Source organism: Antechinus flavipes, chromosome 1, assembly GCF_016432865.1.
Source record: "Antechinus flavipes isolate AdamAnt ecotype Samford, QLD, Australia chromosome 1, AdamAnt_v2, whole genome shotgun sequence".
Taxonomy (NCBI): Eukaryota; Metazoa; Chordata; class Mammalia; order Dasyuromorphia; family Dasyuridae; genus Antechinus; species Antechinus flavipes.
The window spans coordinates 138,507,100-138,523,547 of record NC_067398.1 but is presented as its reverse complement, the minus strand read 5'-3'; the positions used below and the strand labels follow the sequence as shown (position 1 = coordinate 138,523,547).

General features: G+C 36.1%; 1 protein-coding gene across 1 annotated transcript in view; it reads right to left on the bottom strand.

The window, feature by feature from the left end:
• Nucleotides 1-6,789: 6,789 nt before the first annotated feature.
• IL31RA (interleukin 31 receptor A) overlaps nucleotides 6,790-16,448 on the bottom strand; it is a 45,801-nt gene continuing 36,142 nt past the window's right edge. The window contains exons 13-15 of the mRNA XM_051990841.1: nucleotides 13,572-13,665; nucleotides 10,820-10,898; nucleotides 6,790-7,554 (exon numbers count right to left, since the gene is read on the bottom strand). Of these exons, the coding sequence (XP_051846801.1) occupies nucleotides 7,069-7,554; nucleotides 10,820-10,898; nucleotides 13,572-13,665 (659 nt within the window). The 3' untranslated portion in view covers nucleotides 6,790-7,068. The remainder of the gene's footprint in view (nucleotides 7,555-10,819; nucleotides 10,899-13,571; nucleotides 13,666-16,448) is intronic.

Genomic DNA, 16,448 nt, shown 5'->3' with positions numbered 1-16,448 from the left:
TAAGGCTCCATTCCAAAACATTCCAGAAAGAATCCTGGACAAAGGTGACATTACTCTACAATTAATTATGAATTCACAATAAGCAATGGCCCCAAATGCTTGAAAATACTAATTTGATCTACTTAAATAACATTTTAATTCTACTCACTGCTAGTTCCCTCCTTTACTCCTTCCTTTTATGGAACCTGGATTACTGGAACAAAGAATTTATGATGTGAAAAGTAGAAGTTTCATTTACTGTGCACTTGGTAAACCCAAACATAAAACTTCAACGTAAGTGTGTGTCTCTAGGCTAGTCAATGCAAATCAAAGGCACTGATTCTAATTCTAATAAATTCTAATAATAATAATAAATTCAAATAAAATACTAATGTCTATGGTAGCTGATTCCCTTTTATAACTCTTTGTCTTTGAACTCCTAGAACATACCTGTAAAATAAATTAATTTGGAATCAGCAAGTGTTAGGGAAAGGAATTTAGAAAATTAAGCTCCTTTTCTGTAGGGATCCTATTTTATAGATGAAGAAACTGAGATACAGAATAGTAATGTGACCTGCACAACATCCAGAAAAATGCTGGTAAATGTTTAACAGCCAGCTAACTGGGGAAGAGAGAAGTTATATTCACAACACACTTTAAGTTTCATTTGCATTATTAATGCTTTCTCTGCCACTTCTTAAGCCTAGACAATCAACAAAATGATAAATCAAACCCTGATTTGTAGCATATGGAAATTACCTAAAACCCAATAATTATCACTCCTCGTCTGAGGATCTTTCTCCTGTGCCAGATTTCTTCTCCACTTCTGTATACTCTGTCATTTGGTCATCTTATCAGCTTCTATTGGTTCAATTAGCATTTCTATGAAGTGATTTCCACATCTATATATCCATCCTTAGTCTTTCTTTTGCGTTCCAGGACCCTATTGAAAATTTCTAACTACAAGTACCACTGACAACTCACAAAATCATCATTTTCAAAACTGAACTCATTCTTTAGCTTCAAAATCTATACCTCCCCCCAAATATTTTATTTCTGTTGAGAATACTACCGTATTCCAGTCACTCATGTTCACAATCTCAACATTATCCCAATGTTTCACTTTTCCTCATCCCACATATTCATCAGTTGCCAAATCTTAGCATTTCTACTCCTCACAACACCATACAACCTGTTCTTTTTCCTCCCAAGGCCATCACTATAATTCAAGTCCTCATCACTCCTTATTGATCATTGCAATGGCTTCTTAATTATTTTCCTGCCTCAAGTCTTTGCCTACTGAAAACCAAAAATTTTTACACTGTAGTTCATGACCCTATCTGGGGTCTCACACCTGAATTGGGGATTGTGAAATTATGATTTATCAGCAAATGTTTTATTTCTATACCTATTTTATACACCTATATGCCCTGGCTTTCATAAAAATTTCTTAGGGAAAAGTAGTCTTGAGTTGCAAAAGAAGGGTTAAGAAACCCTGCTCTAAACTATCTTCCATACAACTGCCAAATTATGTCACCTCTCTCTTTAGTAAACTCTATGGGCTTTTTATTATGTCTAAAATAACCAAAAAGTATTAAAGCTCTTTACAACTTAGTCTCTCCCTGTCTTTCCTGTCTTCCTATGTTTTGCTCTCTTCCATTCCAATCACTTTGTGATTCACCCATATTGGCCTTCTTTCTATTCCTCACACATAATGCTCCATCTTTCCTTTTTGGGTCTTTGCGCTTCCTTCTGAGCTTTCCTGGCTCAGTTCTAACATCACTTTCGCGTAAGTCCTTTCCTCTTCTCCCCAGTACTCAGAGCCTAACTTCTGAAGGATGCAATATTTTTCATGTGTTTGCCTGTACTTATTTACATATGTGTATATGTATGCATATATTTATATATATGTAGTGCATGTGTACATGCAATTGAATAGCTATAGGTGGTAGCTATAGGTATATAATAATAATAAAATTTATATTGGGCATAAATATTGCCTCTCTTATTAGAATATGGGCTGCTTAAGAATAAAGATTACCATGGTCCATGACACATAATAAGTGCTTGATAAATGCTTATCAGTTAATGGCTATTTATACAGATAAGCAAAACATATGCTTATGAGTCAGTTATTCAGAATTATTTATATCAACTTCTAGAAAACAACCTACAAATAATAACTTTTTAAAAATACCAAACTTAAAAAGTACATTGAAAGACCAGTTCTGATTCTACTGAGCCTCTTGGCCTCTAGTAGTTCAGTCACTCAAAAGTCACAGCTCCCTGAAAGTTAAAGATTTTGCACTTCTAGATGTCTGAATCACTTCAGAATTTAAACCCAGGCCCAATTTAACCTCTTCTTCAGAATCAAGAAAAAAAGGGGGAAAAAGTGCTCCAACTTGATTCCAAGGTCAGAATGCACAAAACAACCTAGGGGAAAAAAAAAAAGAAAAGAAAAAAAAACAATTTAAGAGAATTAGGACTTAAGGTAATATTCATCCAAAAGTCTCTTTGAGATCTGTAATATGACAGACACAAAGATGTACTCATGGAAGCAGAGCCCCATCTTGGGTGCCATGATTGCTGATTATCTGTCGATGTATATGTATATATGTATATTCATATATACATGCATAAATATATACTTATGTGCATATATGAACAGGAAGCCAGCTAGCAGAGAAAGTGGGGCCTGAGCTCTCCTCCCCTTCCTTTTTCCCTCCCCTGCCTTCACCCACCAGAATCGTCATTTCCTATACAACACATCAGGACTTGTACAAAGAGTGGGCGGGGGCCATTCTTTCTCCAAGATTATATATTAATAGAGTATGGTCCAATTACTATTTAGCCTCAGTGCATCAACTCAAGCCTCAGCCCATTACATATATGCATGCACAAATATTTACGCACATGTGTGTATGTGTGTGCATATATAGCCATATAGCTATAGATCCTGGTATATAGATATAAATGTATATATAGATATAGATATAAATATAAATATAGATATGTAGATATATCTGGACAGCAGTAATGGAAATTATTTGGGCTATCTGGAGAAAGCTACCTAGGGACAGAAAATTGCTCATTTCCACACATTTGCTAGTAAAGAGGAAACAAGTAATTGACAGTTATACCCCATTTCGGTGTACTAGAAAAAGCCTTCGAGTTGGAATGAGAGACCTTGCCTCAAACTCTGGCTCTGCTACTTGTCTAACTTAAACATGTCACTTCCCCAATCTAGAACTCAGTTTTCTCTTGTAAAATTTTGTGGCAGGGGCAGATAGATAGCACAGTGGATTGAGCACTGGTCTTGGAATCAGGAGGTCCTGACAGCTTCAGAGACTTACTAATGGTGTGACCCAGGGCTATACTTTTCTACCTTTTTCTACCACAGGCATGAGGAAAGTTGATCTGAAAGCCAGAGATAAATCTGTATTCGAGTTTGCTTCTGACACATACTCTGGACAAGAGGCCATCTCTCTGTGCTCCAGGCAATTCTCAAAGATTATAAATTGCAGAAAAGGTGCCAGATTACACTAACAGAGCTTCTCTCCAGGAACTTTCTGGCCTAAATTTCTACTCCTACTTCATTCTTGCTTTGCAATTCTTCTGTCTGGCATTGTTACAACATGGAGGTTCTCTGCTTAGTGTCCATGAAACCCAAAGGAGTTTCTTGATAGATAGATTTCAAGGGGTCCATGCACTCAGACAGAAAAAAAAATTACATCTTTATTTTTGATTCATCTCTAAATGAACTTTAGCATTTCCTTCAATTATTTAAAAACAGGATTCTGAGAAAGGACCCACATACTTCCCTGACTGACAATGTAAAGACAAAAAAAGATTAGGACTTTATGCTATAAAAGAACAGCAAGTTCTTCCCAAGCCTAGTTGTTTGCATTGCTCCGGATGTCCCCATTTATCTCAGAGTCTCTTCCTTTAACCAGAATTCTATGAAAATATGTATTTCAAAAGTTCTTGTTAGACCTAGAGACTTCCTGCTCTGTGTCTTCCTAATCTCTTTGAAAACAAATACGAAGAAAACACAGATAACATATAACAGAGCCTTAATCTCTGAGCTGGCCATTGTCAGCAGGGAGACAGGCAGATGGATAGATTTTCTCCCTCACTAGCTCAGGCTACCCCTTGGTACATGGACATTTTATTTCACTCAGGGACTTATGGGAGCTCCAAAGCTTAAAAAGCAAAAGTCTCTCTATAGGAAGGAGACAGTCACTCCAAAGAAGCTATCTGACCCTGATCTTAGGCAAACATCAGAATGGAGTCCTGAATCTCCTACCAAATTATTTTTTAAAAAACAAAGAAAGTTAACACTATAAGTAATGAAAAAAACAGGAAAAAAGTATAGGAAAGAAGAGGGAAACTAAGAAGATAGGAGAAGAACAAGGAGAGAGAAGGGAGGACAAGCAAGAAATATGTGTACTTAAGAAGGAAAGGAAATAGGCATTTGTTAGGTACCTATTATATGTCAGAAAATGTATTAAGTACTTTACATATATTATCTCATTTTATCCTCACAACCTCCATGGGAAATAGGTACTATTATTATCTTCATTTTACAGACAAGGAAATTGAGGCACACAGGATTAAGTGACTTACCCAGAGTCACACAGCTAGTAAGTATCAGACTGAATTTAAATGTTCATCTTCCCAATTCCAGACTTAGCACACTACCCACTGGCCACTTAGCTTTTTGTATGTAAGGTGTTAGTATTCTACTTCTCAATTGAAATAAAAATTGAATTCTCAATGGCTAAAATATGGTTACTATTAGAATCACTTCTCCTCTCCCCAGGCTAAGGAAGGAATATTCCAACTACCACCAGATTCCTTTCTGTCTCAAATTTTAAAATACTACATCTGTAACCCAGAGAAATTTCCCATATTCCCTTCTCCTACTTGACATCAGGACTGAGTTTGTAAATATTTCCTAGAAAAGAAACTATCTGTCCTTCTGACTCCTCATTTCCGGATATAGAAAGAAAGCTTCCAAGAGACAACTTTACTTTTATTCCCCTCCCTTAACTCTTCTGAACTTCTCCTGGGTCAGCCAAGGACCAAATAGAGCCACAATCCTGTACCGCCCTCCCGTCCCAAAGTTTCTATCCAAGCTCATGAGTAATCTCAACATTGGACAGAGTTAGGACCAATCATGCAGGTTCCCAGTGCCTACAGTGGAATTCTGAATAGGCTCTTTCAGGGTATTTTCACAAATTTAAAGCTAAGTTGAATTATCTCCCTCTTCTACTGGGGGGAGAGGACATAGCAGTATTAAATAAATGTATCTCTTTCTCAGCATATTCCTCAGAAAATGTGAACTGCTAAATTATTCCTGGGAAGCAGACAATCTAAAGATGCTTTCCAACTATGTATACCCAGACTCTGAATCAGGAGGAAAAACCAGCTTCCCTAAAAGCAAAGGCCTTGAACTGTCTTGTTGCTCATCTGTTAACAAAGATGGGCAACTAAGCTGCACAGGATATAGAAAATGAGCTAAGAGTCAGGAAAACCAAAGTTCAAATTCAACCTAAGATGCTTACTAGCTGTGTGACCCTGTTTCCTCAGTTTCCTCATTTGTAAAATGAACTAGAATAAGAAATGGCAAACCACTTCAGTATCTTTGCCCAGAAAACATCAAATGGGGCCAATGAGAGTCAGACACAAATGAAATTACTCAACAACAACAAAACTAACAAGCATGGGACACAAGGTCCAGCCTCCTCCTTGTGTCGGATATTTTCTGCCCTGCAAGAGAAGGATAATGGCTGCTCTTTGTACTGGTTCCTGCTGCCATGGAAAGTAATGGATAGATCACTGGCTTTAAGAGTCAATAAAACTAGGATCCTTGCCTCTGACACATCCTGGCTGTATGAGCCTGAGCAACTCATTTAAATTGTAGAAGCCTTAGAAAGCTCTTTAAAATTCTGATTGCTGATTTATGTTGGTTAAGGGCATTTTCTTGCCAGAAATTTCCTATATCAATGAAATTACACTTTCCATCTGATTCCCCTGCCTTCCCCCAAAAAACACCAAAAATAATCAACCAACTTTCAGGGAATGAGTGACCCCTAGATACCTATCGGGAAAGGCACTGAAATGATGAAGAAAGAAAGACAGATGATATTGTGTTGTACCTGAAATCACGCAGATATAAACTGAAAATGGACTCAGACACTTAGAAACCTTGTGATTGGGGGGAGGGGGGGTGAATCACTTTCTTCCTCACTTTCCTCCACTGAAAAATGAGGAAAATAAAATCACTTATCTCCCAGCATAGTTGTGAAGACCAAGTAAAATAATAATTTTAAATGCTTTGTAAATCTCAAAGCACTATGTAAATGTGAGTTATTATTATCCTCATTATCACTAGTCCTGATGGGATATTAACAATAGGGTTCAAAGTGAGAACAGTAGATGCAAAAAATAAATGAAGATTTCTCATGGATTTCAGCTAAAGAAAAAATAGAAGCCTAGTGCCTGAAAGCAAAAGGAAAGAATTGTTCTACAGCATGGGGGAAAAAAGTCTAAATTTCCTGATGCTTCTACCTTCTCTAAACTCACTGTATATATATAATTATCAACTGAGATACAACTATGTGTACAGACACACTGGAAGGCAATTAATCCTTGAACCCAATAACAAGCTGAACTGGACTAGAAACAAGCAAATACTTCTTTGCTCAAGTCTGTGGCCAATAAGGTGTGGACAAATTCTAATTTTATTTAGTTGTGTCCAACTCTTTGTGACTCCATTTGGGTTTTTTTTTTTTGGGGGGGGGGGGAGATACTGAAGCAGTTTACTATTTCCTTCTCCAGCTCATTTTACAGATGAGCAAAATGAGACAAATAGGGTTAAATAGCTTGCCTAAGGTCATATAACTAATAAGTATCTGAAACCAGATTTGAATTCAGGAAAATGAGTCTTCTTGACTTCAGGCCTGGAAGTCTATCCACTACATCACCTAGCTGTCCCTTCAAACACATTCCTTCTAACTAAGGGTCATTCAACACTGTTATTCCCCCAACACAGTCAAAAATGAGAACCCAAACTATAGTTACATTTCAGTCTTCTTCTTGATTTGGATCAGAAAATTCCTCAGAGGTGAGGAATTCCCTTGTTGTCACTGAATTTTTCAAATATGGATTCAATCCAGCTTCTTCCCAGGGTTGCTGCTCTGGCTCCAGAATTCCATTAGCATTTGGCCTCTGGAAAGTTTTATCCTTGGTTTCTTCATCCAGCCTTTCTGAAGATGGTTCTTGTGTTCCTTTGAGTGAAACTAAGGCTGAAGATAGAAGCCCTTGGAAAGCCTGTCCTGAGGGACTGTAAAAATTATATGGGGCATTCACATACTTCTTCCCTTCCACACTCAAAGTGCTTTCCTTCATCTTCATCAGTTCTACTCCGTGAACCTCAGTTTTGTCCAGAAAGTTCTCAAAGTCTACCACTAACTTGTCGATCAAGTCCCCAGAGGAAAATAAGTATGGTTTTGGAATCCTTTCATCCAGTGTCTTGCCATGGAACTGGACCTCTCCGAGATGCAACTTGGACTGTCAAAAGAAAGAGGAACATTCACCATCAACCACCACCATCAAAGGTCACTTGGATGCCACATGGGAAGTTCTAAAATACTCTCACATAAAAAGATCCCAGACTCCTTTCTCATTCCACCCTCCCCCTACTCCCAACTATTCCTGATCCATTCTATTTATCCTTCTAGTGTAGCAAACATGTAGGTATCATGTGGTACATATATTATTCCATTGTCAAAAGTTATGTACTGTATATCTGTAGGTCAATTCTTCTAAGAAGCCCTAAAAGATTTTGGGAATTATCTTATCTTTACAAAATTCCTTGAGCCCTGTCTTATAGAACATCAAAGTTACTTATGGATCATAGGATCATGGATTTAATTTGGAAGGGCCCTTTTCATTTTACAGATGAGGAATCCAGGTGCAAAGAAACTAAGTGATTTGTATACATTTTCACAGCTACTAAGTACATTAGCCAGCACTTGAACTCAGATTCTCTGACTTCCAAATCTAGCACATTTTGCTCTATCCAATGTTACCTAGCAAACAAGGGTTGGAAATTTGCCCAGAGTCCAGATATCCTGCCTGTCCATCCAGCCCTTTAACTATCAAACCATAATGCCTCTTTACTTGCATCATTTTTTAATCTAATTTTTTCATTATATTTTAAGTTCTGAACTGTCTCTTTCTCCCACCCCGCACTAGAGAAGGCCACCATTTGACACACATATATATAGTATATGTATATGTGTGTGTATATATACACACACACATATAAAATTATATTGTGCATGCCTCTATTGATCAGTTCTTTCTCTGGAGGTAGAATTGACTATCTTCCTTCCTAGGTTCTTTGCAGTTCATTTGAGTATTTATAATACTCAGAATGATAGTTGTTCACATATTTTTTGATATTTAAATTACTAAACTAAACTAAAAGGGAAATTTTGACACTTAAGAAGGGAGAAAGTGGCAATAGAGTCCAGCTTTCAAAACGAAGAGTATCTCTATAGTCAGAGCCTAAAGTCAGGCACTACTAAATTTGCTCTGGGACAAGCAGCAAAAAAGATTCCTTTAAAAATAGCTTCTTAAGATAAATTCAGTGGAAGGCAGCCCTCAGAGAGCAGAGTGGAACTGGATGACACAAGGCCCCAAAGCCTCTGGATCATTCCAAGGCAGTCCTGGGGAGACCACTACTGGCAAAGGGGGAAAAAAATCCCAGGGTTTTCCCTTAGAAATTTTCTAGGGGAAAGGTCATTGAGGAAAGGAAGCACACTTAGTGGTTTCCTAAATTTAATTATTCTTCCTAATGAAGTACAAAGGTTACTTGCTTCTACTAAACTAGAAGAGCTATCAGTATCTTGTGTTTATTTTGGCAAGAAACTGAACTAACAAATTTTTGAAATTTCTCAATAATAATCTAGAGACAGAGTTTTCTGCATAGTATTCAGTTAAGCAGAGAGTTCCACTGATACTTAATTGGGATTTCACTGGAATCCCACTCAATAAGAAAAAAAACAATTCCAGCCAGCAAGATGGTTAATAGTAAATAGAACACCAAATTTGAAATCAAGAAGATGTGAGTTCAATTCTGCTTCAAATGGTTCTTAGTATGACCTGGGAAAGTCATTTAACCTCTTAGCTTCAATTTCCTCATCTATAAAATAATAATCCTTACCTCAAAAGTTTTCTTTAAGGATCAAATGAAATAATGAAACACGTAAAGCATTTCATAAACTTTAGCTTATTGTTCTGTTGTAAATGACTCTTTGTGACCCCATTTGGGGTTTTCTTGGCAAAGACACAGGAGTGGTTGGCCATTTCCTTCTCCAGCCCATTTTACAGATGAGGATACTGAGGCAAACAAGGTGAAATGCCTTGCATCGGGTCACACAGCTAATAAGTGTCTGAGGCTGCATTTGAACTAGGGAAGATGAGTATTCCTGACTAAGCCGGGAACTCTGGGCCTTAGGGCACCAACTAGCTGCCCCAGCAAACCTTAAAGGAATGTGCAAACATTAGCTATTGTTGCTCTAGAATCTTAAAACTAGGAAGGTCATTCATTCATTCCAATCAGGAATTCCATGTACAATATCCCTATGCAGAGGTCATCCAACCTCTGCTTTGAAACAATAGTGTGACCAAATGGGAATATCAGGGAACCTGGATTCAAATCCAATATGTGATGTTGAGCAAGTGACTCTCTGAGCTTTAACTGTCATCTGCAAAATGAGGAAATAGATCAGATGCTCTTTTAAGGTTTGGGGGATTTCCCTCATTTTTACTCCTTGAGAAGATATGAGCCCCAATAACAGGCTAGCCACAACCCCCAAGGAAGCCCGTGTCTCTGGTAAGCAAACTCTGATTATTAAGGTTTGTTTTTGTTTTGGGTTTTTTTTAAATTTTGAACTTTCCATCTGCCTTTCCCTAACTTTCAACCCAACAGTCCTAATTCTGCCCTCTAGTGTCACATGGGCCAGGAATTATAAATTCTCAGAACTAGAGGGAAGGTCATCCAGTCCAGCCTTCAATAGGACAGCAATCCCTGTAAAATACTCTGTAACAAATGGTCACCCAGCCTCTAATTCTGCTTTCACATAACAATTCTTTTAAACACATCAGAGGCTATTGAAGAGAAAGATAATTTAGAGATTACCTAATACAACCCTATCATTCTTATATATAAGAAAACTCAGGAAGAAGACCAAAGTGGCTCTCCCAGTTTCACACAGATCATAGTCACAAAACTAGATTAGTCTCCATGCTATCTCTATGATATCTCTCAACTCTCAATTCTCACTCCCTCCCTCCCAATCTAAGACAATACACTGTAAATTCCTCCAATCTATCTTTTTACGGCATGGTTGGGGGTCAGCCTTCTGTGGTCATGTGTATGCTCCGTTCCCTTTGAAGCCTATGTATTTACCCAGTATTTACAAACTGAGTTTTCACTCTTCTCAAGGTTGTTTGTTGTGTAAGCATTCTTTCTTTCTTTAACTAGGAAATCAAGACAAAATTTTATCACCTTCCCCAAACCACCAAGTTTATGCCCAGATATACATTAGTGCTCAGTAAATGTTGATACATCCCTTCCTCCTTCTAAACTGTGATGTATATGAAAATTTGATTCTGATTTCTCCCAAGTATGTTCCCACTTTGATCCTTGTTATATAAAGTCTGAGCAGATCTCCGCTCACTGCCCCAACCTGCCTTACTCAGCTTCTCCTTCTCTGAAACCCAGACTACTGGAATGATTTTTAGCAATAAACATTCAACCTCTTACTTTGAAATTGTCATCATGCCACAGGACTACATTGCTCTTTGCAGGATTGGGGATTTCTGGACAGACTAGACGTTTCAATCTGCCATTAAGAAAAAAACTTGGTCAGGTTTTGCATTTTCCCCCTTGCCACGCCAACTTACAGGTATAAGTCTTGCATTGAGTCTAGATCAAAAGGCACAAACATTTTTGTTATTCTTATTATATAATCCTGTATTGCTTTCCCTAACAGCTGTATTTTAGTATGTGAATTTCCCCACAACTCTATCAGCAGTAAATTTTATCTCCTTTTCTATCTCTGTCAATGTTATGTTTATAAGGTAGCCTCACAGGCTTTTACCTTATTTTACCTTATTACCTTTTTTTTTTTAACCTTTATTTTTCATTTATCTGATAAGTGAAACATCTGAATACTTTTTAAAATAACTGTTGATGGTTTCTTCTTATAAGAACTGCTTATAAGAATAGTAGTTCTTATAGATGTCTCAATTTGTCAAATTATAAATACTAGATTTTTATCAGAAATATTTAAGGCAAAGATATTCTCATCCAATCTGTATTTTTATCTTCTTATTCTAAATGCATTGTTTTTTCTTCACAAGTTTTTTTCTTTTTTTATTGAATTTTTTTTATTTTCAAAACATATGCAAGGATAATTTTTCAACATTGATCCTTGAAAAACCTTGTGTTCCAATTTTTCCCTCTTCACATCCTCTCTAGATGGCAAGTAATCCAATATATGTTAAACATGGTAAAAATATATGTTAAATCCAATATAGCCATACATATTTATACAATTATCTTGCTGCACAAGAAAAATCAGATCAAAAAGTTAAAAGAGAGAGAGAGAGAGAGAGAGAGAGAGAGAGAGAGAGAGAGAAAATAGAATTCAAGCAAACCACAACAGAAAGTGAAAATGCTATGTTTTCATAAATTTTTAAAAATAATTTACATAATCATCACCATTTATTTTGTCCTTAATAATTTCCTCTTCATTATAGCTTGATTTTCTTCTTTCCACAATTATGAAAGATACATTTTTTTACTATCTTCTTTTATTTTGTAATCATGTGCTTTCCTGTTATTAATCCATTTGGAATTTGTGGTTTTAACATACTAATATACTGCTGGTGGTCTGATCGACATATTTAGTATGCTGACTAAAACACAATTTTCAACTAATTATATCTAATTTCCCTAGAAAATTCTTAATCTACAAATAGAGTCCATGGAAATCACTGATTATCCAAAGCAAAAAGCAATATCCCTACTGGAGACAGGAAAACATGGGAAATGGAATAATTAGAAATTTGTTAAGTTTATATAATAATTAACCTGCTCAACCAGAGCAGGCAGGATACTTGCAATAATTAAAGACAAAGAAACTTTCATTCAATAGTATGTCATAATTTGTTGTATGGAGTTAGGTACTATATGGATCCAGTTAACCAGAACTGGGTCTTCCAAGTGAGCCAGTTAGAACAAATATATGTAAGATGATTTGAGGAAAATCAAAGCAAATAACCTTTCCAATGTGCATTACACATTAATTCTATAATCTATGAATATTTTCACATGAATGAGTTTTCCAAGCCTCAAACCGGACTTTTCAGTACCCTTCCTTTCTCACGCTTGAAAACATCTCACTCTTTCTTGCCTCCATTCCCTACTTTAATTCACATCAGTACTTTAGGGAAATGGGTCAGTGCTTCAGTGATCCCTTCATGCTATGATATACTCATCTCTAAAGATCCTAGGACACCTCTGGCCTTTTCTGCATCAGCCCAGGCTTCTTTGACCCTTATTAAGAGCTATATTACACAACAGAACAGCTTTGAAATTAATATATCAAATTTGTTATACTTAAAAAAAAATAAGCTGTATATACTAAAATTTTGCCATTTCACATGTAAACTTCTTTCTCTTTTTCATCATATACAGAAATGTTCATGTTCTATTATATTAATATACTATAATTTGGCCATTTTCCCTTTGAACTTCCTTTTAGTTTTTAGTTCTTTGTCATCACAAAAGAGCAGCTATAAATATTCTTGTACCCATTAATTATTTCTTACTTTTTTTTATCTCTTTGGGGGAAAGGCCTAAGAGTGGTATTTCTAGGTCAGAGGATATGTGTGTACAGTTTAGTAACTTTTAATGATGAAGCTTGTTATCTACCTCCTGAAAGAGAGCCAATGGACTCAAAATGAAGAATGAGACATTGATATTTGGACAGAGCCATTGTGTGAATTATTTGGTTTTACTATGCATATTTGTTAAAAAATTTGGTTTTCCTAAGCATATTCTTTTTTTTTAATGTAGGAGGGAGGTGAAGAGATAAAATAAATGCTTATTAATTCATTTCCATTGGTTCTTTTCAAGTGCAAAATAGAAAAAAATAGAAGTTATTAAAGCACATTAAAAAAAAGGGGAGGGGGCTTATGTCTGAACTAATTTCCTCTTTTCTAGTTAAACATCTGATGAAACTTTCTCTCTCTCTTTTTTTTTTTTTTAATTTTTTTTTTTTTTTAGCAAGGTAATTGAGGTTAAGTGACTTGCTCAGGGTTACACAGCTAGTAAATATTAAGTGTCCAAGCATAGATTTAAACTCAGGACCTCTTGATTTTAGGATCAGTACTCTATCCACTGCACTATCTAACTGCCCCCTGGTGAAACTTTCTAATTAAAATGATGACAAATAATTTCCTTACACCACCTCCTCTTCTCCATTTACCAAATGCACATAAATACTTACTTGGGTTTGTTGAGACTACAGACCATCAATAGGATACCAAGGGAAAAAAGACCACCTCCAGTGATAGCACCCAAAAGCACAATCTTGATTATACCTATGAGAAAAGGAGAACAATATTTAACTATATCTCCCGTGAGGATTATTCCATTGAGGATAATCTGTTAGGTAAATTAACATAAAATGCTCAAAAAGTTATCAAACTGTGCATACCCTTTGATCCAGCAGAGTTTCTACTGGGCTTGTATCACAAAAAGATCATAAAGGAGGGAAAGGGACCCAAATGGGCAAAAATGTTTGTGGCAGCCCTTTTTGTAATGGCTAGAAGTTGGAAACTGACTCAATGTCCATCAATTGGAGAGTGACTGAGTAAGTTATGGTATATGAATACTATGGAAAATTATTGATCTATAAGAAATAATCCATAGGATGATTTCAGAGAGGCCTGGAGAGACTTACATGGATTGATGCTGAATGAAATGAACGGAATCAGGAGATCATTATACACGGCAACAAGAAGACTATAGGATGATCAATTCTGATGAACGTGGCTCTCTTCAACAATGAGATTAAATTGTGTCCCCTTTAATCTTTGGGGAGGGGACTGATGTAAACTGTGTTTACCCCAGAAGGGTCTGGGGGGAAGGGTGCTCCTGACTCTCAAACCCTCCCAGCCCTTGGGCTTCCCAGACACACTTCCCAGACTATTCCAAGATAAGTAATCTCACTCAGTTGGAAATTTCGGCCTGGGGCATAGTCAAAGTTCTCTATTGAGTTGCTCAAACTGCTCCCCAGCCCCAGGCTAAGACTCATGCAATATATCAGGAGTTTGCCCACTAAGAAAGCTGTCTTCTTAGTGTAAATAAATTCCCTTTTGCCACAAACTTTGGGTTTGTGAATTTTTTCACAACATAGTATTTTCACTCTTTTTGTTTTTGCATTTTATTTTGCTTCTTTTTTTTTCTTATGGGCTAGATTTGACCCTTCTTGTGCAGCACAATAATTGCATTAGATTTAATATATATCTCTACCATGTTTAACATAGATCGGACTATTGCCATTTAGGGGAGGACATGTGGGAAGGAAGGGAAAGTCAGAACACAAGATTTTGAAAGGGCTAATGTTGAAGGATTGTCCACGCATATGTTTTGAAAAATAAAAAGCTTTAATAAAATTTTTTTAAAAATAAACTAACATATGTTCCTTGTTAAATATCTTTCATAACATGTAACACTATCAATCAAGTCTATATGAATCACCCATGTCCCAACTCTTGGCCTAAGTTGAATTTGTTCTTAAATTTAATTTCATCTGGCATTCAAGACAAGCACCAAAAAGGGTTTCATTTTTGCCTACAGTTGAGCAAATACAAAATAATTGTAAAAGTTTTTAGCAAACGGACAAATAGGACATTATTAAATATATCATACTTTTTTAAAGCCAGCTATAAATAATTGAAATTCAATTTTCACATATAGCTCTCTTTTTCTGTTTATTCTTTTTTTTATGGAAATGATCATGTTTGGTGAAGTCTGTCAAGATCACAATTTTTTAAAAGCAAGCATAAGCAGCAATACAGGAATTCCCCAAATTGCCACAAGACGGAGCATGTTGTTCCACAAAAATAGGAAACATTTTTTTCCCTCATAAAAGCAGCTGCAACCCTCTTTATTTACAAAGTAGAAGATAAAACATTTTTTCTCCAATGAAAATGAGAATTGTATTTCCAAGTTTGAGGCAGTAATTTAAAACATGTTTAAGTAATAAAATCCATTATCTGAGTAGTGGCATTTTCAAGGCCTAATGTTAATAAATGAATTAGAACTTTGTGAGAACATGGTAAACAATGATTGCTTCTTTCTTCTCCTTTATCCTGTCCTCTCTTTTGGTTCTGCCTCATCATTAGCAAGAAGGTGGAAATAAAGTATATTTGTTCTGAATGATTATTTTTATTGAATAGAATTTTATACTCTCAATTTTTATTTGTTGAACTGATAGACCATTCTATGTGGTTTTCTCAAAAAAAAATCAACACTAACTTAAATTAGATTGAATTCTCTGACTCAGATTGTATGATATCAGGTATGATGTATTGGAGCTAGATAATCAGCTTTTAAGGCTTGTCTCCACTACTTCCTTGCTTCAATTATAGGCAAATCACTTTCCCCTTTATAGACTTCATTTATCTCATTTATAAAATGAGAGAGTCAAACTAGATGATCCCTAAAAGTCTTTGCAGTTCTTCATTCTACGATAGCCAAAAGATTCCTCATCTTTTCTCATCTTAAAATCAGTGTCTGTGAGAATAATTCTTATTTTCAAATGTTGTTGTTGAAATTGATGTTAAGAATGGTCACTCTTATCTTAAAGAAGGGAAAGGGACCTGTATGTGCAAGAATGTTTGTGGCAATCCTGTTTGTTGTGGCCAGAAACTGGAAACTGAGTAGATGCCCATCAATTGGAGAATGGCTGGGTAAATTGTGGTATATGAAAAATATGGAATATTATTGTTCGGTAAGAAATGACCAATAGGATGATTTCAGAAAGGCCTGGAGAGACTTACATGAACTGATGCTATGTAAAATGAGCAGAACTAGGAGATCATTATTTACTTCAATTATTTACATCAATTCTGATGGACGTGGCCCTCTTCAACAATGAGATGAACCAAATAAGTTCCAATAGAGCAATAATAAACTGAACCAGTTATACCCAGGGAAAGAATTCTGGGAGATGACTATGAATCACTACATAGAATTCCCAATCCCTCTGCCCTTGTCCACCTGCATTTTTGATTTCCTTCACAGGTTAATTGTACACTATTTCAGAGTCTGATTCTTTTTGTACAGCAAAATAACTGTATGGAAATATATGTATATA